Source organism: Poromitra crassiceps (assembly GCF_964638095.1).
Source record: "Poromitra crassiceps genome assembly, chromosome: 2".
Taxonomy (NCBI): domain Eukaryota; kingdom Metazoa; phylum Chordata; class Actinopteri; order Beryciformes; family Melamphaidae; genus Poromitra; species Poromitra crassiceps.
The window spans coordinates 13,681,223-13,707,950 of record NC_139624.1 but is presented as its reverse complement, the minus strand read 5'-3'; the positions used below and the strand labels follow the sequence as shown (position 1 = coordinate 13,707,950).

General features: G+C 46.1%; 1 protein-coding gene across 1 annotated transcript in view; it reads right to left on the bottom strand.

Moving 5' to 3' along the window:
* Positions 1-25,931, bottom strand: part of LOC310798453 (NACHT, LRR and PYD domains-containing protein 1-like) — a gene marked incomplete at both ends in the record, with an annotated part of 64,876 nt that extends 38,945 nt beyond the window's left edge. Inside the window, 9 exons of the mRNA XM_083660998.1 lie at positions 9,908-9,963; positions 10,051-10,151; positions 10,398-10,432; positions 11,850-12,029; positions 15,707-15,886; positions 20,012-20,188; positions 22,395-22,574; positions 24,762-24,941; positions 25,924-25,931. Of these exons, the coding sequence (XP_083517124.1) occupies positions 9,908-9,963; positions 10,051-10,151; positions 10,398-10,432; positions 11,850-12,029; positions 15,707-15,886; positions 20,012-20,188; positions 22,395-22,574; positions 24,762-24,941; positions 25,924-25,931 (1,097 nt within the window). The remainder of the gene's footprint in view (positions 1-9,907; positions 9,964-10,050; positions 10,152-10,397; positions 10,433-11,849; positions 12,030-15,706; positions 15,887-20,011; positions 20,189-22,394; positions 22,575-24,761; positions 24,942-25,923) is intronic.
* Positions 25,932-26,728: the final 797 nt, after the last annotated feature.

Genomic DNA, 26,728 nt, shown 5'->3' with positions numbered 1-26,728 from the left:
TGTCCAAATGTCAGCTGACAAGACAAATCCATCACCCTTTTCTAATAGTGCCCGCAGTCCATGTAAATCATTTTGAAAAATGATATATCCAGCTCCCTTTTTCTCGCTGCTGTCACGGTTGGGCAATGAAGAAACTCTCAGATCTCCATTTCTCTTTCTCTGCTTGCTGTTGGTTCGCCTCGCTCTCTATAAATAAAACATATTCAGACGGTCCGAAATTAAATTAACATTACAGGCTACTTTTTGCATGATAGCCTACATTTTTATTTTATTTTAACGCTATATTGGGGCCTATTTAGCTGCCGTAATTACCTTTTGTTTTCTTCCCGGCGCGCCCTATTGTGTCACATTCAACACTTGATCTCAAGGATGCTCACAGATGACACCTGGTGGTCAACGGTGCAACTACACCTCAATTAGTTTTAATGCCGCCGCGCGTCAATACACAGCTTGCGGTAAGGCACGCTTATTGATCCGTCTACCACTGTATAAGTGAAGGCATTCATTTAAAATGACTACTGTCTGTGTTTAACAGCCTGACAGCTGAAGGGAAGAAAGACTTGGAGTACCGGTTAGTTCTCCTAGGGGGCGCATAGTAGCACCGGCCTGAGGGCATCAGAGCAAATTCACTGGACAAAATGTGGCTAGATTGTCTGATGATCTTTTTTGCCTTCTGTACCACACGTTTCTCCCAGATGGAGCACAGGTTATTCTGCTCGACTCCAATAATCCTGGAGCAGACCTTGACTATAGCGTTTAGGCTATTCCTGTCCTTCACAGACAACACGTTGAACCAGCAAATAAATGAAAAAGTTAAAAGACTTTCAATAAAAGATTGGTAAAAATTACAAAGAATGGTGTTACAGACATTAAAGGAACTGAGTTTTCGCATTAAGTGGATTCTTTGCTGACCACGCTTGACAATAGACTCTGTGTTCGCCTCGAACTTGAGTTGAGAGTCGAACACTGTTCCTAGATATTTGTATGTCTCTACGATTTCAACATCCACACCATGTATGATGCTAGCTTTTGGTTTGTCACAGTTTTTCCTAAAGTCAATAATTAACTCCTTGGTCTTTTAGCCACATTAAGATGAAGGAAGTTGTTGAGGCAGGCTCACAGCCCTATACTGTAAGCCACCGAGGTGCTTGAATTACCGGGTTGAGTTGTGGCTGACTCGCTAGCTGTGCTGATGTTAATATATACGATAACATTGCACTGAGTGCTGTATAAGAACGACGAAGAAGGCTTGTCCTTGATGTTCGGAACCCATCCATTTATTCCATTTCACCGATATGAATACAGCAAAGTTCTTTTCTACAGAAAGCAAATGTAGCACAAACATTACCGGCACGAGAGCACGCAGTGCGGTAAAAACCGTTCGCCCTTCCGGGTTCAAACACCTAACGACACCCAGTGGAAAGAGCATTAAATAGCTTACCTGAGCCCAGGTAGTCGTCACAGCGACGCCCCCTGGACACATACAATATTACACTCAAATAATCATACAAGAAACAAACCATGACCCATTTGGCGCCTACATACCCGCTCCTAATTGGGAATGACAGGAGGTCATGAACAATTACACAAAATAAACCAAAGGAGCCAAATGAATTAATGAAAGACAACTAAGGAGGTTTAAGGTCAAAGCACATACTGTCCAGCTCCACGGTGCATCTCTCCTCCAGCTGAAGACAGCGTTCTGGGGGGCGAGAATGTTGCTCCTTCTCTTGTAGCACTGCCAAACGACGAGAGGCCGGCTGCTCCATCGCCTCTCCGTCGCAGCAGGTTGGGCTGGCTGGAAGAAGTGAGCGGTCCTGGCACCACTCCTTTTCAGCCATGGAAGCTTCAACGTCACTAAAAGCCTCCTCCAACACCTGATGTGGCTTCTCCTCCCGCTCCTGTTGTGGGTTTGCCTCACCGAGCGCCGCCTCTCGCTCCTGCTGTAGGTCGGCCTGGTGGGCATCCTCCTTCCGCTCCTGCTGTGGTTCCTCCTCCAGAACCACACAGACAGCTGCCACCTCCCGCTCCTGTTGTGGTTCCTCCTCCAGAACCTCACAGACAGCTGCCACCTCCCGCTCCTGTTGTGGTTCCTCCTCCAGAACCTCACAGATCACCGCCGCCTCCTGCTGCGGTTCCTCCTCCCTCGTGGAGGCCTCAAACTCAACGACGGCCCCCTCCTCCCGCGAGTTCGACTCTCTCATGGAGGCGTAGACCTCACCGACCTTCTCCTGCTGCAGATCGGCCTGTGGTGGTGGTGATTGTGGGGGTTGCTGCGGCTGCTGTGTTGGTGGTTGTGGTTGTGAGGGTTGCTGCGGCTGCTGTGTTGGTGGTTGTGGTGGTGTGTTCCTCTTTGAGGACGCTCGAGAGGAACGTTTGTGCTCAGCTGCACGAAACACTGCCAGCTTAGCATCACAAACAGCTAGCTCAGTGTCAATATCGAGCTGCTCCAACTTCCTCTTCAGCTGTAGTTGCCGCTCCTCCAAGGCTTGCCTTCTCAGCACCCTTGCTTCGTCCTCCTGAGCATGCTTCTTCTTTAAAGCTGCTGCACAGATCACAAGTACTGCCCTTTCAGCCTCTGTCTGAATTATCATTTTGGATATGGTGCTGGACCTAGCACCATTACCACTGGAGCGTTTACAGTCAGTAGGAGTAACGTCCTGCACAACAACATGACCATTTTCAAATACATTACCTTCATTATCATTACATTTTTCAAGTGCATTATGTGAAACCCACCTGTTTGCATTAAACATATAATCATAATTACAACGCATTTTTCCTTTAAACAAAGCTTCATTTTTTCCCTTTTGTGTCTCAAAATCGCTAATCACACTAGCAGGTTTACTAGCGGCTTGCACACAAGTCCCTGCAGTCTCTTCCGGAGGCACGCTCACGTCTCCCATAACGAAACGACAAGTCGGTCAGTCCGTAAAGAACAACAGTCAATGCAAAACGAAAAGTAACATGTCAATACCTCAAAATCCAATGTGCTAAGAGATAATCCACAGGTGAGATGCTAAGAGCATTAACACTGTAGCCACCCCCTATGGATGTATGCAGACAGACGGATGCAGACGTCCTCCTCCGTAGCCAAGAGGCCGAGCACCAAGCAGCTACCCCGGCCTGTCCGCGGCAGCTCACGTGGCCCTCCTCCGGTTCGGTTGACTGACGCAGCACCCGCAACGCCAGCCGAGATCCTGGAAGCTACCCCGGCCTGTCCGAGCAGCTGTCCCGGTCCTCCTCCGGTTGCCTGACGTAGCATTCAAGCTAATCCAAATAGCGTTAGCAGCGCTGCCGAGATCCAGGCAGCCACCCGGCCTATCCACGGCAGCTGTCCTCCCGTGTACAACGCTACCAACGTGTCCACGGAACAAGTAACAAAGTCCGGTTGTGAACTTGGCACGGTTTTTACTAATGTTGAGGCAGGCTCACAGCCCTATACTGTAAGCCACCGAGGTGCTTGAATTACCGGGTTGAGTTGTGGCTGACTCGCTAGCTGTGCTGATGTTAATATATACGATAACATTGCACTGAGTGCTGTATAAGAACGACGAAGAAGGCTTGTCCTTGATGTTCGGAACCCATCCATTTATTCCATTTCACCGATATGAATACAGCAAAGTTCTTTTCTACAGAAAGCAAATGTAGCACAAACATTACCGGCACGAGAGCACGCAGTGCGGTAAAAACCGTTCGCCCTTCCGGGTTCAAACACCTAACGACACCCAGTGGAAAGAGCATTAAATAGCTTACCTGAGCCCAGGTAGTCGTCACAGCGACGCCCCCTGGACACATACAATATTACACTCAAATAATCATACAAGAAACAAACCATGACCCATTTGGCGCCTACAGAAGTTGTCATCGCACCATTTGACAAAGGCAGGAAGGGCATCTCCATGATCAGACTCTGAGCCCTGAAGAAGAGACAGTAGGGCAGTGTCATCAGAGTACTTCACAAGGAGACTGCCCTCCTGGAAAGACCTGCAGAGGTCTGTGAACAAAATAAAAAGCAGGGCAGAAAGAACACAACCCTGGGGCGAGCCAGTACTTGAAAACAATAAATTGGACATGTGTCCATTCACTAAAACCTGCTGGATTCTGTTAGTTAAAAAGTCCAAAAGTAACAATAAAACTGATCGCCCTGCAGCTCGGTTGTTGCATGGCCTCCCCTGCCCTATTGGCGGATGCGCAATGTCTCCCTCTCTCTCTCCCTCTCTGTCTCCGCCTCTCTCTCCCTGTCTCTCTCCCCCTCTCCCTCTTTCTCTTCATCATTTTCTCTCCCTCAGTCTCTCCCCCTCTCGCTCTCGTGTGTGTGTGTGTCACTGATGACATTATCAGTGATGTCACAATGATGTCACAATGCCTATGTATGACATCACTGATGACATAATTGATGACATCAGTGATGTCAGTGACATCACTGAACTATAGCCGTGTGTGTGTGTGTGTGTGTGTGTGGATTTATGACATCACTGATGATGTCATTAGTGGGACAGAGAAAGCCTAGCTCACTTTTATATACTGATGATGATGACGATGACGATGAAGATGATGATGATGATGATGCTTGAAATAAGCTTGCTGCAAAAGTGTATGAAACAGCAAACTTTGTGTTCAGGGACACTGTGATACTCAATCAACTCATTTTTCACATTTACCTGGAGGGATTTTAAAATACTCAAATAATAAATAATTCTTAGTTTCAAGTAAAATAAGGGCTGCATTTAAAACACATAGCAGAAAGCTTTTGAAAATGTGTATCTTAAAATAAAGTGCTTAAGAAAAAAAAGTAGCAGCTTGAGTTTCCCTTTTTCTGGTTTTTGCAGTCTTATCTCAACCAAAACAATCTCAACATATTTATTTGAACAATTGAACAGCTTACTCCTCTTCTGTTCTGAGAATAAATGACTAGCTGACTAAGAAGTCATACTTTTGCAGCCTGGGGACAGTAGTTGTACTGGGAGGGAGGGAGACCAGCCAGCCACAGACATAAGCCGTTTTCACACACAGATCGTGCAAAATTACAGTTCAAAAGGCCCGCAAAACTGGCAGCCTCGCCACAGAAATTGCTTTCACACGCAGCCAAGCAGCACCGCCACATTCCCGTCCTGGGGTGTGCTTTCAAAGTGACATCCACCCCTCCCGGATTGAAGGGCGAGCGGAGGCATTTCCACCCAGCTCCTCGCCCAAATGAATATTTTCATAGGTTAGTGCCTAGGCTACTGTATGATGAACGAATTCATTCAACAACCAAACATCGCTGATGTACGCCAGCCAACGAGGTGCAGCAGCGTGCTGCTGCGGCAAACTGATAAAACACGAAAGTGTTGTCCACATGCAGCATGGTAACAAGGCTTTCAATATTCATCTGATCGACTTTATGCATCACAGACACACCATCATGTAGCCTATTAGGTAGGCTACAAGGCTAATTCCCATCAAATAATTAGGGGCCGTTCTGAAAGACGACGCCCGCATATCAAACAGCTGCAGTCTGCATAACGTTCGTCGGGGGAATAGTAGCCTATAGACTACTATAAAGTTAGTAGTTTTTGTAAGGGAATGCACAAGTGACTAGCTAGACAGATTGCAGTTCTGGAGCTGGTTTCCAGAGGGAATATCTTCAGACCAACTCGCCACAGACAGCTATAGTCCTCTGAAGCGTATTATTATATCCATTAATTTTACCTAGGCTACTAATGTCAACATCGTTTGAGCATAAAGCCTAACCTACTTACAGGCAAGGAGCATTCCTCCTGGCGCATGATTATAGGCTATAGGCTACTTTTTTTTTACTTTCACTGTCTTTCTTGCTGCATGAGGTGATTTCCCCTGTAATTTTTTTATGAATGAGCTGAGCATTTGCACTGTTCCGGCTTGCTGCTCCTACGCTTTCAAGTGGAGGCGGGTTACCTGCTAACCCGGCACTGTGACTAGGTCGGCTTGCGGGACAAAAGGCGTACAACAATTACCCAAAAACGCGCGTTCAAAACTTTCACATCGGAGGCGCGGATCCTATTTTCCGTGCATTTTGCGGCTTTCAATGCCGGTGTGAAAGCACCTATAGACACAGAGACAGAGACAGAGACAGACACACACACACACACACACACACACACACACACACACACAGAGACAGACAGACAGACAGACAGACAGACAGACACAGACACAGACACACACCTCTCATTCTTTCTCTTGAGTGAGAGAAGTGAGCTCTTGCTTGTCCTGCCAGGATTTTAAATCTGGGCTGGAATGGTGTCAGGGCCATTCTCATACACATGTGGAGGTGCTCATTGGTGAGCCTGGAACCATATTTGGTTTTGATGATGTTCATAGTGGAGAAAGCTGTCTCACAACTGTATGTGGAGCCAAACATGGTTAAGATGTACAGTGCTACTTTCCTCAGGCCTGGGAAAGCTGTCTCTGAGACCAGTTTCAGCCAGAAAGTGGCATGGGCAGTTCCTCCAAAAAACTCTTTCAAGGCCACGTCTGCCTGGAGATCGATCAGTTGCATCTGGAGAGGCCCGGCATTTGCCCACTTGAAGTGCTGTATGACTTCCTTTGAGAACCCCCTGACATATTTGATGAGGAATGGGTTCTGAATGAACAGGGTGAGCTGCTGTCCAAGGCTGAAGCTGTCGAAACGCTTGCTGAAGTTTACAATCAGCTTGTCAACAAAGTCAACAAAATGAGAAACATCTCTCTCTCCGTGGACCTGTTTCTGCACTGGTGTGAAGTGTGCACAGTCTCCCTGCAGGTCTTAATTGAACACCTCAAGTTTCCTCTGAAAGGAGTTGACCTCTGTCATCAGGTCACAAACTGAATTGTCCTTGCCCTGTAGCTTTACATTCAGTTCATTCAACCAAAAAAGCTACAATATCGGGGGGTACCGTGGTGCAGTGGTAAGCGCCGTCGCCTCACAGCTAGAAGGTCGTGGGTTCGATTCCCACGTGGGACGCTGTGAACGCTGAAGGAATGCGTGCCCGTCCCCATGTCCTCGAGTGCCCACCGCCCGGGTGGGGTCGTCAAAAGGGCCCTTCTGTGTGGAGTTTGCATGTTCTCCCCGTGCCTCCTGGGGGTTTCCTTCATATAGGAACCCCTTCACCAAAACATGCAAAATCCTGGTTGCTGATGTGGTGCCTCCTCTGGTCGTGAAGGGCGCCTGTTCGGAGGGAGGGGAACTCGTTGGAATAGCGTGATCCTCCCACGTGCTATGTCCTACCGGTGAAGCTTCCCCTGTCAGGTGAAAAGAAGCAGCTGGCTAACTGCCCATGTCTCGGAGGAAGCATGGAGCCAGTTTTCGGCTCTCCCCAGATCGGCAGAGAGTGGAGCAGCAACCAGGATAAATATAAATTAGCACTAATGGGGGATAAAAATGGGGATAAAAAATCTGGAAAAAAAGAAAAGCTACAATATCCATCTTCTTCTCATCTTCCGAAAAGAGAGAAAATGATGTGGCCTTCTGGCTCTTCAGCTGTGCCAAAAAAGCTGTGATTTACTGTCAGATGGACCAAAAGTGCTCCAACACCTTGCCTTTGCTGAGCTATCTTACATTATTGTGGAGCAGAAGATCATCAGCATTTGCTTCAACTTCTCTGAGGAATTCCCTGAGCAGGCGATGCTGGTGAGAAGAGGATGCCCTAAGAAAGTTAATCATTCTCATCATTGTGTTCATCACCTCAGCATACTCATCTGACAGGCTGGAGCACAGGACTGATTGTTGAATGATGCAATGGTAAGAGATGAGCTCAGGATTGTCCTCTTTCATTCTTGCCACAGCTCCTTTCTCTCTCCCTACCATGGCAGGGGCTCCATCTGTGGTAATGGAAATCACTTGTTTTGGCTCTATTCCCCTCTTGGTTAACATCTCCTTTATGGCCAGGTAGATGTCCTCTCCTCTTGTACTGGTGTGAAGGGATGTCACACCTAACAGGTCTTCACATAACTCTTTTTTCTCCTTGTTGAAGAACCTTACATACATTAACAGCTGGGCATTGTCAGACACATCAGTAGACTCATCTACAGCTAAGCTTATGCATGGTGTCTTATGAACTGCTTCATCCAGCTGTGCTAGCACATCCTGGCTTAATATTTCTGTTGTCTTTGTAGCTGAAGATGCAGACATGGGTATTTGATTTATTTTTCCACAAAGCTCTTCTTTTCACATTGCCGCTTTTAATAAGTGCCACGCTCTCACAGCAGATCAGACAGACAGGCTTTGAACTGCCCATGGGGAGGATAAACATGTACAAATCTGTCCATTCTTCATTAAAAACTCAGTTCTCTGTGTCCACTTTTCTCTTTTTAGAGCACGCCATACTTCTTCTCACCTATTTCTCCACCGTGTGTGTGTATCGCTGCTCACTGACACAGCTGTGACAAGCAGAGCGGACCCGCACGGAGGAATCTTGGAATGGCTGGAATGTACATTTCATTGGCCGAGTAGCGTCACGTGGGACTCCAAACCAGTACCGTAAATGCTAGAATAGCCAGAAAAGCTGCGCCATTTAAAAATACAAAACACTGCAACATTGAAGAAAAATCTCAATATAATAACATCTTATAGGTCTGGAATGGCGTCTCCATCCGGATTCGGACCGCGGTCCGCCTATTAGTGACCCCTGTTCTAGCCCATAAATGTTAATATGCCAATAATGCCAATAAGTACGTAAAATACAAAATAAAACGAACGGTAATGTCTTAATTCAATGTAGAGTACAAATGACATGTAACTGGCTTGTTAAACTCCCATTCCAGGAATATAGCTATTTACAGTACCACGGCTCGACGCACACTTCAAGGCGGGCAGCCAGCACTCCTAGGCTTGGAAACGGCTGTCCGCCCGGAGGCAGCTACCACCTGGTCCTCTGCCACCTGGTCCTCTGCCCTGGGAGCTCGCACTGTGCAGCACTCCACGGGGCTGTATTTATTATATTATATTGTGTTTGTACGTGGGCTCTTATTGAAACGTGACCGGTAGGTTTCAGATTTGTCCTGTAAAATACATTCTTTGCGGTGTCCAGTGCGGAGTGCTCTCCTGAGGCACAGATCATCACATTATTATGGATCCCACTCTGATTTGGGTCAGAACATGCTCTACGCAGCATTCAAGCGTCAGGAATGGCCAACGCCAACTCCAGTTCCTACATTAATCGCAGACACGCTTACTTTCCAACGGTCAAATCAAACTCCTCCACATGCTATGTCACCACCTCTCTACCCTGTTTCAGTTGGAATACGTCATGATAAAGAATCACAGACCCCCAGAATCTCATTTTAGCTCGACTTTAATCAAAATCCCCATACAAAAATCCCATTGTCTATGGCGAGCTGGTCTACAAAATGTACGTCATCCCTGTGGTACTGTGGTATTCATCTGTTATGCAGTGATTTTTAGCTGTACACAGTCTCCCGGCCATCACCCCCTTTGCTTCCTAAACAGGGAAAGTAATTCCTGGTATTTTTATGCCTCCGCCGGCGATAGCAAGGCCGGAGGCATTAAGGATTCGGGTTGTCCGTCCGTACGTCCGACGGTACGTCCGATATTCGTTAACGCGATATCTGAGGAACGCCTTGATGGAAGTCGACTTGGACTCAAGGATGACCTGATTAGATTTCGGTGGTCAAACGCCAACGTTCAAGGTCACTGTGACCTCACGAACACCATTCCCAAGTTCGTTAACACGATATCTCAGGAACGGCTTGATGGAATTTCTTCCACTTTGGCTCAAACGTCGACTTGGACTCAAGGATGAACTAATTTGATTGTGCTGGTCAAAGGACAAAGGTTAAGGTCACTGTGACCTCATGAAGGCCATTTTCAAGCTTGTTAACGTGATATCTCAAGAACGCCTTGACAGAATTTCTTCCAAAAATAGAATGATCTTATTATAATTACCTGTATAAAGTGTTCGGCGATTCGGTTAACAGTTCTGGTATGAAGTTAGTTTGGGCCTAGAAAACAGACAGGTAAAAATATTAGTTGGTTGTTTTAGATACAAACTTGTAGTAGTGTGCTATAAAGCTAGCAAAAATACTCACGATATCCCTGTTTAATTCAAGTACATTGGTCAGGGTTAGAGAGGATCCGCCAAGGAGGTTTCTGTGTGCTGTGTTTGGGTCCAGTGTGAGTTCACAGGCATCTGATGGAGAGAACAAGACACAATATAGCAGCAGCTTCTCATCTAATACACCTGTTCTGTTTGTTGATTTATTGACGGTCCATTTCTTAGCAGCTTGCCACGCATGATATCAGCCATCATCCTGATTCACAGTAGGATCTGAAATCATGGATTTCACATACTGTGCTGTAGATGGACTTTGCATCTCAATAGTAGAATGTGTGTTGCTTTGTTTTCATGAATCAAACTAAATACACTTCCTCACACCTGGGTTAGACGACGGATCTGCATGTTCTCGCACACTGGAGGAATAAACAGAGAATAAGTCAGATCAGCAGATTATCTTTGATGATGGAACCATGGACATTTAATAACATTCCGTATGAAGGATTCCCACAATCCCACTCATATCCAACATTCAACATCAAACAGATTCCTCAGCTTCTCAGTCTGGCTGCTAGTTTTCTGCTGCATTCAGGTCATATTGAAAGAAGCAGAATAGCAGGATTTTGTTTCTTTTTTTACCTTTTACCCTTATTTATACAGGGGGAGTGTCACTGTGGTCTCTACCCTATAGAGCTCGACAGTCACGTGACTTTTCTTGACGTTTTGTGCCCCGGAAGTAAGTTCCCCATTCATTTTCTCCATAGACATCTCGAAAAAATCATTGGTAACACTTTATAATAATGTTCAGTCATAAGTCATTTATAAGCCATTAGGTAATGATGAACTAATCATTTACAAAACATGAATACACATTTGTAGATGATTAATAAATGTTATGTTAACATACAAATGTGTTGTAAGTCATCTATACACTTTTAGATAGATATAAAAAAAACATTCCTGTGTAGAAAACCTGTAGAAAGCAGCTGAAGCCAACAGGCTGCCAGGTTCAAAAAGACAACAAGGACAAACCAGCACTCATTCATATTAATGACAACATGCTGCTGCTTCAATAAACAAGCAGAGACTGAAGAGTGAGTTAGTGAGTGGAGGCTTTTCTTCACTATAAAATAAAATCAGTAGAAACAAATAAACACACACACACACACACACACACACACACACACACACACACACACACACACACACACACACACACACACACACGGTGGCTGGTGAAATGAACCTAGCATCTTCTTGCTATGAGGCAACAGCGCCCTCCACCACCATCAGTGAGAAAAGTAGCCATTGATGTGGTTGAGGATGAAAGGCTCCTCCAGTCAGTTTTCCTGCCTGTAGAAGCGTTGGTGTTCTATGAAAACCTTCTAATATCTATCTCGTATCGTCACACACCTCATCTGATTTGACCAAAGAACTGACATTGAGAAGAACCAAAGGCTAATAGCTTGTTTCACTGCAACATATGATGTGTAATAGTATGTGCTCTGAACGTTCTGTGTAATTAACACATTAATTATCATATTTTAAATTCCTTCATTGCCTCAAAAACTCTGACATCAAAGTTTGTCCTCCATAGATGATGGAGTCCATTTTGGAGCCATGTGGAGCCCTGTGTCTTTAAAACAATGGAGAATATCATCACCAAAGTTCATCTTCATTCATTTGAAGAGACCAGGGATGTGTGAAAACAATAGGAAGACAATGCGAGTCCTAAGTCTGATTTCAGATTAAATGACTCTATATAGAATTAAGTTTCGCCACAATATTCTTATAATATTCATGTCAGCACATCATTAAAAAATTCTGTCTGACCTCAGAGTCTCCAGGCTGCAGTGTCGACTCTCCAGAAGATCACACAGGTGCTTCACTGCTGACTCCACCAGGTTGTAGTTGCCAGTCAGGTTCAGCTGTCTCAGATGGGAGGAGGGGTTGGACTTCAGAGCTGAGGCCAGAGAAGCAAAGCTGCTCTCTGACAACCTGCAGTGACTCAATCTGAATAAGGAATAAAACATGTAGATGTAAAATAAAACATTCCTGTATAGAAAACCTGATTGAAACCATGTTTCATAATCCACTCAGAGCTGTGGAGGTTTTAAATGTACATGTTTCTAAAATGGTGAAGTCAACTGCAGCTGAAGCCAACAAGCTGCCAGGTTCAAAAAGACATGACAAGGACAAACCAGCACTCATTAATATTAATGACAACATGCTGCTGCTTCAATAAACAAGCAGAGACTGAAGAGTGAGTTAGTGAGTGGAGGCTGTTCTTCACTATAAATATAAATCAGCAGAAACAAATAAAAAAAGATGAGAATGTAAATTTGAGGCTGGTGGAACAAACTTCCACTTGAAAGAGTGGCATCACTCAGCTCAACATACAGAGCTAAACTTGGACATTGTAGCCTACTTGCAAAAAGATGTTTGTGTCCCTGTAATCAGAGTTTCAGGGCCGTCAATTCTCCGTGCCACACACGTTTCTATTTACCAGTAGGGCTGGGCGATATTCCCGTACAAATGGTACATATGAACTGATAGAATTGACAGACCAGTGTCAATAGGCTCGTTTGAGTTGACTGCCGCTTCGCCTGGAAAGCAGACGAGAGCAGCCGAGCGTAGTCAGGCGAGGCGTCAACAAGTCGAACACACCCCCGCAGCACACTCACTGCTGCTTTTCTTCTTCTACAGTTTTGTTTAACAGCGGTTTGTAAACAAATTAAAACATGCATTAGCTCCACCCACACTCACTGCTCAAATGACACAGCCCTTCAGATTCCTTATTTTTATTTTTATGTAGGCATTACAGGTGGTATTTATGTAAAATATGGAGTGACAGCTTGGAATATATATAAAATTGAAGTTTCTACACTTCACTGTGGGTTTGTGATGCACTTGTGTTGAACCAATGGGCGCTCAGCTTGATGCGTTTCTCGTCATCCTCTGTCATCCACAGTCGGGCACAGTTGGTGGGGAGCAACTGCGACGCCTCGCTCCAAATCTGCGCCCGCCTCGCTCTCACGAGAGTCCCGTGGCTCACGCAGTCGGGCAGGCAGAGCAAGTCAGACAACTTTTCTAACCATCATGCAACGGGGCAAGCAAGGCGCTGGTCGAATCTGCGCAGAATTTGCTCATCTCAAACGAGCCTAATTCAATCTACGAATACACCATTTCCCCTTTCCGCCTTCAAATTAAAAGCGTAAAACCCAGCGAACGAAAATGTTACAAACGCTACAAATGCGAAGTAATGACAGCTTATCATTTAATAAAGCACAGTTAAAACGAACTCCACTTACACTTGAAGGTCTGCAATGCTGCTATCATCCTGGCTGTGTAGTCCTGCTTTGGGGCGGGCGGAGCGAGTTCTCTAACGTTAGTTATATTAGCAACCTAGTGGCTGCTGTCCAGAACACCGTCAGGTAAGATGCTTCCTACTATAATTCAAAAGTGACTTTCCTGACACTCTACAAACATCTGACTGCACTAAATTTAAGTAAAGGCTGACGTTATTGACTATTCTAGAATAAAAACGAAAAGAAAGTGAAATATGTTTGTTATTTAGCCAACAATTGTTTCACTTTTTTCTGATGCGGTCGGCTTTGTGGTCGTCGCCATTAGGGGCTCGCTGGGCTTGCTTCGTTCTTCTTCGTCGGTTGTAAGAGTCGCAAGGTATCATGGGATACCCTAACCCACCAAAGTGTGCATGCTATGGTTCCTCGAAAATTATCCATAACCAGGTACATAGAAAGGTTGCAAATTCAGTGAACTTATGTATCAAACTGGTTTCAGACAGACTAATTACAACTTCTTACCTAGAAATGCCACCTATAAAGCTCATTCACTTGAGAATCAGACAGGCCCCGAGTCCGCACGAACGCACGCACACAGACACACACACACACACACACACACACACACACACACACGCACACACACACACACACACACACACAGAAGCACGCACACGCACACACCCACACACACACGATTTGGCTAGAGAAGTTAAACAGCTGGGGAAAGGGGTTTCATGTGGCCAGGTACTCTTAAGCATCCTTCTTTATGCAGACGATATTATTTTGCTTTCAGAATGTGAAGAAGATCTGCAAGTGATGTTGAATTGTGTTAACGAGTGGTGTAACAGGTGGAAGATGTGTGTTAACCAAAGGAAGACACAAATAATGCACTTCAGAAAGCCGGGTGTCGCAAGAAGTCAGTTTGTGTTTTCTATTGGTGACACACAGCTTGAATTCACTGACAAATATAAGTACCTTGGTTTATTTTTGGATGACCACTTGTCTTTTTTGCCTGGTGTTTCTATGTTGGCAGACTCTGCAAGCAGGGCTCTAGGAGGTGTTATAGGTAAGACCAAAGTTCTGAGGGACTTGGGCTATCTTACTTATTCAAAACTGTATCACTCCTGTGTATGCCCTGTGTTAGATTATGTTTCTGGTATTTGGGGCGGTAAACGTTTTCTGTTAAGCGAGCGTATCCAGAACCGGGCAATTCGCTTTTTTTTGGGTCTTCATAAATATGCTCCTCTTCCAGCAGTTAGTGGAGAAATGGGGTGGGACCCTTGTGTGGTCAGATGGAAAATCAGTATGGTGAACCTCTGGAATAGATTGCTGGACCTACCATCCAATAGGGTTGCTAGTCAGATTTTCTTCTGGGACTTGTCTGTTGAAGGGGAGTGGGTCTCAGATATGTATGACTTGTTTCAGGAGTGTGGTTTTGGAGAATATTACTCTCAAAGAATGTGTATAAATGTAGAGTCGTTTAAATCTCAGATCCGCGCTAACTGGTTACAATCTTGGACTGAAGAACTATGGCAGAAGCCAAAATTAAGAACTTACTGTTTATTTAAAAATGAATTTAAATGTGAAAAATATGTGATGTTTAATTTACCTAAAAGTAAGAGGTCCTTATGTGCTCAGTTACGATGTGGTATTCTGCCTTTACATATTGAAACAGGCAGATACAGAGGGACGGCGGAGGAGGATAGGATTTGTGAATATTGTGAGTTGATGGAAGTGGAGAATGAATTTCATTTTATTTTGTACTGCCCTTTATATCATGACTTACGAGAGATACTATTTAAAAAAGTTCACTCCCCTGAGTTAAACCTGTTAGATTTTGAAGAAGGTGCCATACTTGAATTTCTTTTTGATAACATCTTTGCTTTTTCCGAATATATCTCTCATGCGTGGGATAGGAGGAAAAGGATGACATATGATAGATAATTCATATATTTTACTTAATACACATTGTAGTTAAATCTGTGTTTTGCTGCTGATGCCGCGTGCTGCTGTGTGTGTTTGTACGGTTTTGTATTGTTCAAGCACCGTAATAGATATGGAAATAACTGTATGTTGATGTGTCTGATAATCCCATGTGGGATGGGTCATGTAAATTGTCCTGACACGTAAATAAAATTTTCATTCATTCATTCATTCATTCATTCATTCATTCATTCACAGAAGCACGCACGCACGCACACACACACACACACACACAAGCACGCACGCACACACACACACACACACACACACAAACACACACACACACACACGGAAGCACGCGCGCTCACACACACGCACACGCACGCACGCACACACACACACACACACACACACACACACACACACACACACACACACGTGAAATGAACCCTATCTGACCTCAGAGTCTCCAGGCTGCAGTGTGGACTCTCCAGAAGATCACACAGCAGCTTCACTGCTGACCCATTCAGCTCCTCGTTGCGACTCAGGTCCAGCTCTCTCAGATGGGAGGAGGGGTTGGACTTCAGAGCTGAGGCCAGAGAAGCACAGCTGCTCTCTGACAACCTGCAGTCACTCAATCTGAATAAAGAATAAAACATGTAGATATAAAATAAAACCTTCCTGTATAGAAAAGCTGATTGAAACCATGTTTCATGATCCACTCAGAGCTGTGGAGGTTTTAAATATACATGTTTCTAAAATGGTGAAGTCAACTGAAAGCAGCTGAAGTCAACAGGCTGCAGGTTCAAAAAGACATAACAAGGACAAAGCAGCATTCATTAATATGAATGACAACATGCTGCCTTTAGGGTCCCAGAAAGTACTGGCGTGGCTGCTGTGGTGATGTCCAGCCTCGCTCCTCCAGCCAGAGGCGGTCCTTCCACCAGGCCGATCAGGCAGCCGCCTGGAGCCTCGTCCACTAGAGGGCCTCGCAGACCAGAGCATTTCGTTTTTAGTATCTCCCGAGTCCGTCCCTACCACCGGCCTCCCCCTCCCCCCGCCCCCACAAACACTTCCCCGTTTCTTCTGGACTGGTCAATCCAAACGAATATAAAAAATAAACCTGACTATCATCATTCATGTTGTATCACCCACATTTCACACTCTCACTCACAAAGTAATATGGACGATCTATTTCATTTGATTTCCACCACTTGGGATCGATCGAGTTAGCGTTGTCATTTGCGTGATGAGCAGTCGGTACTGTGACACTGTAACACCACCACTTGCATTATCACGTTCAGTGTGTTTACTTGTCAGTCAGTATCAGAGGCAGAGAGGCTTTATATCAGCAGCATCTAGCTAGCCGCAGTAGAAGTTGTAGAACACAATGAAGCGTTTTCAGAGTGGAGCACAGAAGAAAAAGAGGAAGTTGGAACAGGGGAAGTTTAATGAAAGTTTGACCAAGATGACAAAATTCTTAAAAAAAAAACGCTGACTTGACGGAGGACGAGGAGCAGCGAGCAGCTGCAACGTTAATTGAAGCAGCACCAGGTGAGCGTGAGTTAGCTAACAACAACGCTAGCACTAGCAGCCATGCTAGCTCTAGGCTGCCTCTGCCTGCGTCTGCTGGTGCTGTGGCGGCAGCTAATGTCACAACGCGCGGGGAGAACGCCTGCCACGCCTCGGAGGATAAAAGTGACAGTGACAGAGCCGAGTCACCCACGGTGACCACCACCGATAATACCGATGATGATGATGATGATGACAGAGGCAGAGAGGACGCGCAGCAGGCGGCTGATGTTACTACGTTAACGTGGGAGTCGGTGTCGGACTTGGACGAGGAGGAGGATGAAAGTGTCAGAGCCTCAGCCACGGATGATGATGACAGTGGTGTCAGTGACACAGAGCAGCAGCAACCCAGTGAGCCCACCACAAATCAGACACTGCTCTCCCTGTGATCTACTGACCTCCTGCCTGGCTGTGAAGCTGTAACCTGCTCAGATCTCCTACTGCCTGTGAAGCTGTGACCTGCTCTCCCTGTGATCTACTGACCTCCTGCCTGGCTGTGAAGCTGTAACCTGCTCAGATCTCCTACAGTAAGTAATAGTTTTGAATTTCAAATGTTTCTAGTTATTCAATGATATATTTTTCAGTGGAAGTCATCTCTCATTGTGTTAAACCTGCCCATGCCTTTTTCTCTCTCTCTTTCAACATAGAATTATGTCAGCATCCAGACCAGACCTCCATGACCATGTGCATGCTCACTCACCTGCTGCCTGGCTGTGACCTGCTCTCACATTATGATCTCCTACTGCCTGTGAAGCTGTGACCTGCTCTCCCTGTGATCTACTGACCTCCTGCCTGGCTGTGAAGCTGTAACCTGCTCAGATCTCCTACTGCCTGTGAGGATGTGACCTGCTCTCCCTGTGATCTACTGACCTGCTGCCTGGCTGTGATTAACAGCTAAACTCCAGCACACACACACACACACACACACACAGTAAGTTAAGGATACAGTTGTACACTAATCTTTTCATCTTATAGACAACACAAGGGTTTACATTGCAAATGTTTCTAGTTATTCAATGAGATATTTTTCAGTGGAAGTCATCTCTCTCCTCCTTAAGTTATTTACTTGTCCCCTTCTCTTCTTCTCTCTTCCAATGTCTCTCTCCAGGTTGTTCCAACATCCCAACATCATACATGATGACCTGACTGCCTGTGGCTGTGATGTGGTGATCATCTGAGTGTGTGGTGTCACTGGTGTGATCTGAGCATGTTTTATTAATTAAAGGCTATATACTTATATTACTATTGCCACATTGTCTTCTTCTAACTGACTGGTTATTCTGGTGACTATTCTGGTCAAGTCTGGTCAATGAAGCATAATCATTATGCATTATGAAGCATGATTATGCCCATTGAATCTGAGGGGGGATGTAACTTCAAACAGCCTCTAAATATGGCAAAAATACGTCCAAAAAAGGTAAAAAAATTTTCCGGCGGCGCCCCTTCGGGGCGCCACCGGAAGGGACCCCGCCGGCGGCGCCCCTTCGGGGCGCCACCGGTAGGGGCCTCCTTCGTGGCTTGGCCTGGAGCCTCCAGATGCCCAGGACCCCTCTGCCTCCAGCACCCACTCCACCGAGCTGAGAGGTGTCGCTCACAGCACCTTCATCAGTCATCATACTCTTAGCAGACCTCTATAAAAGGCTGCAACATCATTGAGTGACAGTGTGTTAGGATTCACAAAGAAAAGTGACAAGTCCAGACCACCTGTTTTAAGAGTGTCTCTGCAACCTGCCTCCATACCACCCACCCTTTCACATCAAGTCATTTCTGGATCAACTGGAGTCTAAAAGCTGCTGTTCTACTGGACAGGTGTATTAGCTCTTGACCAACCTCCTCCCTTGGTACATACAGAAGACTTTGTGGGATCCAGTGATAACCTCCCCAGAAAACATCAAGCAGGTGTCATGGCAACTGGGCAGGTCTGCCATCCTTGTGCCTTTAATGCTCTATCAGTGCAGGTCTAGTAGGCTGGAGCTGTGAGCTGCTCCAGGAGGTGTGGGTGTGGCCAATCAGGAGGATTGCCGTCAGCTGGGTCCTCATCAGCTGGAGGCCTTTAAATATCTGGCGGGACCTCCATTGAGTGTCTGCTTGTAGTACCGTATGGTCAGTACGAACGCCTGCCAAGAAATTCTGAACCTTTTTGCAAGGACAACTATTACTTTATGCTTCATCTCTCAGAGCCGAGCCACTGAACCACCTGGACTGCCACAGCACCATCTGGACTGCCATCGGAGCCTCTGCTTGTTTTGGACCTAAAGACTGCACATTCTCATAGGGCTTTCACACCGGCAGGGCTCCGTGCCGGTTCCGGTTCCAGAACCCTAATCTGAACTGGCCGGCGCATTCAGACCGAAAAAATAATTGGTTCGGAACCTGAAAAGTTGGTTCTCAGCGGAACCAAAAAATAGTTGGTTTTCCTTGGGAACCGTGACATCATCAGTGGGCGCGTCTCATTCTAGGCTGTGAAAATGAGTAGGAAGGAGAAGAAGGCAGTGACAACAGAGAGAAAAATAATTTGCAGTGGTCTCCTGAGGAAACCAAATGTTTAGTGGCGATTTGGGCATCTACCGAATCTCAAGAAAAGCTAGCAAGCAGTACAAGAAAGAGCAAGTCATATGCTGAACTTGCAGAAGAGAGGGCCAAGGCTGGGTTCACTCGAACGCCAGACCAAATAATTAATAAAAAATAAAAAGAAACTGAAGAAGGACTACCGAATAATGTCCTCCCACTTTGGTTCCGCTTAAACTGGTGTGAACACGGGCTGGTTCGCCAGAAAGCACCAAGGTTCTGAGATTCCAGAACGGAGCCAGAACCAGAACCGTGTCTGTCTGAAAGCGGGATGAGTGTACCTGAATTAAGGCTCTATCTAAATTTTCACAGAGAGAGAGAGAGAGAGAGAGAGAGAGAGATTTATGCAGCTATTTCATACGGTATACTTTTCAAATTCACCATAGAAAAAAGAAAGTAATAGAGACAGGCAGTTTGGAACAGACCCATAACATCTAATTATGTTCAAACAAATAAAAGCATGATGAGGCTTCAGGTACCAGGGGAGAACAACGGATGTGCAGGACCCCATCATGCCTGTGTTCACCTTAGGCCCACAAAACACTAAGTCCACCACAACACACACACACACACACACACACACACACACACACACACACACGTGTGAAATTAACCCTATCTGACCCCAGAGTCTCCAGTCTGCAGTGTGGACTCTCCAGAAGATCAGACAGGTGCTTCACTGCTGACTCCTTCAGCTTGTTGTTGTGACTCAGGTCCAGCTCTCTCAGATGGGAGGAGGGGTTGGACTTCAGAGCTGAGGCCAGAGAAGCACAGCTGCTCTCTGACAAGAAGCCCTCCAATCTGAAAAAAGAATAAAACATGTAGATATAAAATAAAACATTCCTGTATAGAAAACCTGGTTGAAACCATGTTTCATAATCCACTCAGAGCTGTGGAGGTTTTAAATATACATGTTTCTAAAATGGTGAAGTCAACTGAAAGCAGCTGAAGTCAACAGGCTGCCAGGTTCAAAAAGACATAACAAGGACAAAGCAGCACTCATTCATATGAATGACAACATGCTGCTGCTTCAATAAACAAGCAGAGACTGAAGAGTGAGTTAGTGAGTGGAGGCTTTTCTTCACTATAAAATACATCAGCAGAAACAAATAAAAAAAGATGAGAATGTAAATGTGTGGCTGGTGGAACAAACTTCCACTTGAAAGAGTGGCATCACTCAGCTCAACACACAGAGCTAAACTTGGACATTGTAGCCTACTTGCAAAAATATGTTGTGTCCCTGTAATCAGAGTTTCAGGGCCGTCAATTCCCTGTGCCAAACACGTTTCTATTTACCAGTTTTATTTTATTTATTTTTTTAACCAAAGGACACGACCCAGATCTCTGTCTTTCCTCTGTGTGATTACTCACCAGCAGAGGGCAGGACAGTTTGAGTTCATACACATTGTCAAGCCCTCCTCATCCCAGATGTGTGTTAAAAAGCAGCTCTCCTCCCTCCAGCCTGCACACAGCTTCCCCCAGACACCAGCTGCTCTGAAACACTCCCATGTCCTGCATCCTTTTGTAGTTCTCAAAGTCTATGGTTACTCTCACCCTAACCAGAGCCTTCAACAAGACTACAAGGCCTACTTGGACGTCTGCATCTATTTCCTCTTTCTGCTAAGACACACAGCCATCTTTGCTGCCCCAACAAGACATTTGCAAGACATTTGTCCCCCTCCTGCAACAGCTTCCAGTCCTCTGCAGTCAGGGCGCTCCTGTACTGACCAAGCATCAGCCCAGCCACTCGCATCAATCTCACGCCCAGCCGCTCAGCCACCGCCCCAGCCTCAATGATGTCTTTCCCTGCAAGACCCACCAGGTGGCCCAGGGTAACCACCTTGGCTGCCTTTCGGGTCCCACAAAGTCCTGGTGTGGCTGCTGTGGTGATGTCCAGCCTCGCCCCAAAAACCAGAGGCTCCTCCAGCAGCCACTCCACCGAGCTGAGAGGCACCGCTCTCAGCACCTTCATCAGTCATCATACTCTTAGCAGACCTCTATAAAAGGTGCAACATCATTGAGTGACAGTGTGTTAGGATTCACAAAGACAAGTGGCAAACCCAGACCTCCACCTGTTTTTAAGAGTGTCTCTGCAACCTGCCTCCATACCGCCCAGCCTTTCACATCAAGTCATTTCTGGATCCACTGGAGTCTAAAAGCTGCTGTTCTACTGGACAGGTGTATTGGCTCTTGACCAACCTCCTCCCTTGGTAAATACAGAAGACTTTGTGGGATCCAGTGAGAACCTCCCCAGAAGAAATCAAACAGGAGAGCAGGAGAGAGAGAGAGAGATAGAGAGAGAGAGAGAGAGAGAGAGAGAGAGATAGAGAGAGAGAGAGAGAGAGAGAGAGAGCCTGGAAAGCGATTTCAACCTATATTTGCATTTGCATGTATTTGTTGGTCTGGTAAACTTTTCAAATTCACCATAGAAAAAAGAAAGTGATAGAGATAGGCAGTTTGGAACAGACCCATAACATCTAATTATGTTCAAACAAATATAAGCATGATGAGGCTTCAGGTACCAGGGGAGAACAACGGATGTGCAGGACCCCATCATGCCTGTGTTCACCTTAGGCCCCCAAAACACTAAGTCCACCACAGCACACACACACACACCCACACACACACACACATGCACACACACACACACACACACACACACACACAAGCACACACGCACGCACACGCACACACACACACACACACACACACACACACACACAAGCACACATGCACGCACACGCACATACACACACACACACACACACAAGCACACACACACACACACACAGAAGCACGCACGCACACACACAGAAGCACGCACACACGCACGCGCACACACACACACACACACAGAAGCACGCACACACACACACACACACACACAGAAGCACGCACACGCACATGCACGCACGCACACACACACACACAGAAGCACGCACGCGCACACACACACACACACACACACACACACACACACACACACGTAAAATGAACCCTATCTGACCTCAGAGTCTCCAGTCTGCAGTGTGGACTCTCCAGAAGATCAGACAGATGCTTCACTGCTGACTCCTTCAGCGTGTTCCAACTCAGGTCCAGCTCTCTCAGATGGGAGGAGGGGTTGGACTTCAGAGCTGAGACCAGAGAAGCACATCTGCTCTCTGACAAGCTGCAGATGTGCTCCAATCTGAAAAAAGAATAAAACATGTAGATATAAAATAAAACATTCCTGTATAGAAAACCTGATTGAAACCATGTTTCATAATCCACTCAGAGCTGTGGAGGTTTTAAATATACATGTTTCTAAAATGGTGAAGTCAACTGAAAGCAGCTGAAGTCAACAGGCTGCCAGGTTCAAAAAGACATAACAAGGACAAAGCAGCACTCATTCATATGAATGACAACATGCTGCTGCTTCAATAAACAAGCAGAGACTGAAGAGTGAGTTAGTGAGTGGAGGCTTTTCTTCACTATAAATATAAATCAGCAGAAACAAATAAAAAAAGATGAGAATGTAAATTTGTGGCTGGTGGAACAAACTTCCACTTGAAAGAGTGGCATCACTCAGCTCAACACACAGAGCTAACTTGTACATTGTAGCCTACTTGCAAAAATATGTTTGTGTCCCTGTAATCAGAGTTTCAGGGCCGTCAATTCCCTGTGCCAAACACGTTTCTATTTACCAGTTTTATTTTATTTATTTTTTAACCAAAGGGCACGACCCAGATCTCTGTCTTTCCTCTGTGTGATTACTCACCAGCAGAGGGCAGGACAGTTTGAGTTCATACACATTGTCAAGCCCTCCTCATCCCAGCTGTGTGTTAAAAAGCAGCTCTCCTCCCTCCAGCCTGCACACAGCTTCCCCCAGACACCAGCTGCTCTGAAACACTCCATGTCCTGCATCCTTTTGTAGTTATCAAAGTCTATGGTTACTCTCACCCTAACCAGAGCCTTCAACAAGACTACAAGGCCTACTTGGACGTCTGCATCTATTCCCTCTTTCTGCTAAGACACACAGCCATCTTTGCTGCCCCAACAAGACATTTGCAAGACATTTGTCCCCTCCTCTAACAGCTTCCAGTCCTCTGCAGTCAGGGCACTCCTGTACTGACCAAGCATCAGCCCAGCCACTCGCATCGATCTCACGCCCAGGCGCTCAGCCACCGCCCCCGGCCCTCAATGATGTCTTTCCCTGCAAGACCCACCAGGTGCCCCAGGGTAACCACCTTGGCTGCCTTTAGGGTCCCACAAAGTCCTGGCGTGGCTGCTGTGGTGATGTCCAGCCTCGTCCCAAAAACCACCTCCAGCAGCCACTCCACAGAGCTGAGAGACACCGCTCTCAGCACCTTCATCAGTCATCATACTCTTAGCAGACCTCTATAAAAGGTGCAACATCATTGAGTGACAGTGTGTTAGGATTCACAAAGACAAGTGACAAGCCCAGACCTCCAACTGTTTTAAGAGTGTCTCTGCAACCTGCCTCCATACCGCCCAGCTTTTCACATCAAGTCATTTCTGGATCCACTGGAGTCTAAAAGCTGCTGTTCTACTGGGCAGGTGCATTAGCTCTTGGCCAACCTCCTCCCTTGGTAAATACAGAAGACATTGTGGGATCCAGTGAGAACCTCCCCAGAAGAAATCAAGCAGGAGAGCAGGAGAGAGAGAGAGAGAGAGAGAGAGAGAGATAGAGAGAAGAGAGAGAGAGAGAGAGAGAGAGAGAGAGAGAGAGAGAGAGAGAGAGAGAGAGAGAGAGAGAGAGAGAGAGAGAGAGAGAGAGAGCCTGGAAAGCGATTTCAACCTATATTTGCATTTGCATGTATTTGTTGGTCTGGTAAACTTTTCAAATTCACCATAGAAAAAAGAAAGTGATAGAGACAGGCAGTTTGGAACAGACCCATAACATCTAATTATGTTCAAACAAATAAAAGCATGATGAGGCTTCAGGTACCAGGGGAGAACAACGGATGTGCAGGACCCCATCATGCCTGTGTTCACCTTAGGCCCCAAAACACTAAGTCCACCACAGCACACACACACACACACACACAAGCACACACGCACGCACACGGACACACACACACACACACACACACACACACACACACACACACACACACACACACAAGCACACACACACACACACACACACAGAAGCACGCACGCACACACACAGAAGCACGCACGCACGTGCACACACACACACACACACGCGCGCGCGAGTGCGCACACACACACACACACACACAGAAGCACGCACGCACACACACACACACACACAGAAGCATGCACACGCGCGCACACACACACACACCCACACACACACACACACACACACACACACACACACACACAGGTGAAATTAACCCTATCTGACCTCAGAGTCTCCAGTCTGCAGTGTGGACTCTCCAGAAGATCAGACAGGTGCTTCACTGCTGACTCCTCCAGCCTGTAGTTCTCACTCAGGTCCAGCTCTCTCAGATGGGAGGAGGGGTTGGACTTCAGAGCTGAGACCAGAGAAGCACAGCTGCTCTCTGACAAGCTGCAGCCCTCCAATCTGAAAAAAGAATAAAACATGTAGATATAAAATAAAACATTCCTGTATAGAAAACCTGATTGAAACCATGTTTCATAATCCACTCAGAGCTGTGGAGGTTTTAAATATACATGTTTCTAAAATGGTGAAGTCAACTGAAAGCAGCTGAAGCCAACAGGCTGCAGGTTCAAAAAGACATAACAAGGACAAAGCAGCACTCATTCATATGAATGACAACATGCTGCTGCTTCAATAAACAAACAGAGACTGAAGAGTGAGTTAGTGAGTGGAGGCTTTTCTTCACTATCAAATAAATCAGCAGAAACAATAAAAAAACATGAGAATGTAAATTTGTGGCTGATGGAACAAACTTCCACTTGAAAGAGTGGCATCACTCAGCTCAACACACAGAGCTAAACTTGGACATTGTAGCCTACTTGCAAAAAGATGTTTGTGTCCCTGTAGTCAGAGTTTCAGGGCCGTCAATTCCCCCGTGCCAAACACGTTTCTATTTACCAGTTTTTTTTTTTTTTTTTTTTTAACCAAAGGGCACGACACAGATCTCTGTCTTTCCTCAGTGTGATTACTCACCAGCAGAGGGCAGGAGCGTTTGAGTTTTATCAAACCTTTAATGAAAACCTCTACCTAAGACATGTACATCATGGCAGAGGACAAACAAGTTTCACAAAACACAAAATCAGAACCAATAGAACCCCCCCAAAAAACTAAACAAAACAACCAATCAAACAAAACGGATCAGTCATGGACAATCATACACACTGTCAAGCCCTCCTCATCCAGCTGTGTGTTAAAAAGCAGCTCTCCTCCCTCCAGCCTGCACACAGCTTCCCCCAGACACCAGCTGCTCTGAAACACTCCCATGTCCTGCATCCTTTTGTAGTTCTCAAAGTCTATGGTTACTCTCACCCTAACCAGAGCCTTCAACAAGACTACAAGGCCTACTTAGACTTCTGCATCTATTTTCCTCTTCCTGCTAAGGTACACAGCCATCTTTGCTGCCCCAGCAAGACATTGACAATATGCCCCATCCTCTGTTTGCTCTTGCCACACTGGAAACAGAAAATAAAGACAGAAAGAGTCAAAACAGTAGCAAGAAAAGTAAAGAAAGAAGTCAGCAGGTTGAAGAGAGGCCTGAGCCTCACACAGTCTCTGAAGCAGTGACATATTGTCCCTCTCACCCCACAGAAAGGACAGCCACTGTTCACATCAGAGTTCACCACAGAGACAAAAGCATTGAGTGGCAGTGCCCCATGTAGTACCCTCCACTGTAAGTCCCCGGACTATTTTGTCAACGGCCCCTTATACAGTGTGGTCCATGCAGGCTTGACCTCCGACCCCACCCCGAGGCTGGTCCTCCACGGGGTGTCGGCCTGCTGCTCAGCCTGTCTGTGTTGACTATTTTCACACAGAGTCTGTAGAGTCTCTTTCCTCTGAGAGTCCAGACAGGCCCCAACCACTCCCCCTGTGGTGGAGGACCCCAACAGTTAACACTCTGTCCCTTCTGTGATAATACAAACCCTGTGTCCCCTCTGTCCCCCTCCTGTGAAACCCTGTGTCCCCTCTATCCCCCTCCTGTGATAATACAAACCCTGTGTCCTCTGTCCTCCTGTGATAATCCAAAGCAGCGTCCCCTCTGTTCTCCTCCTGTGATAATCCAAACCCTGCGTCCCCTCTGTCCCCCTCCTGTGATAATCCAAACCCTGTGTCCCCTCTGTCCTCCTCCTGTGATAATCCAAACCCTGCGTCCCCTCTGTCCTCCTCCTGTGATAATACAAACCCTGTGTCCC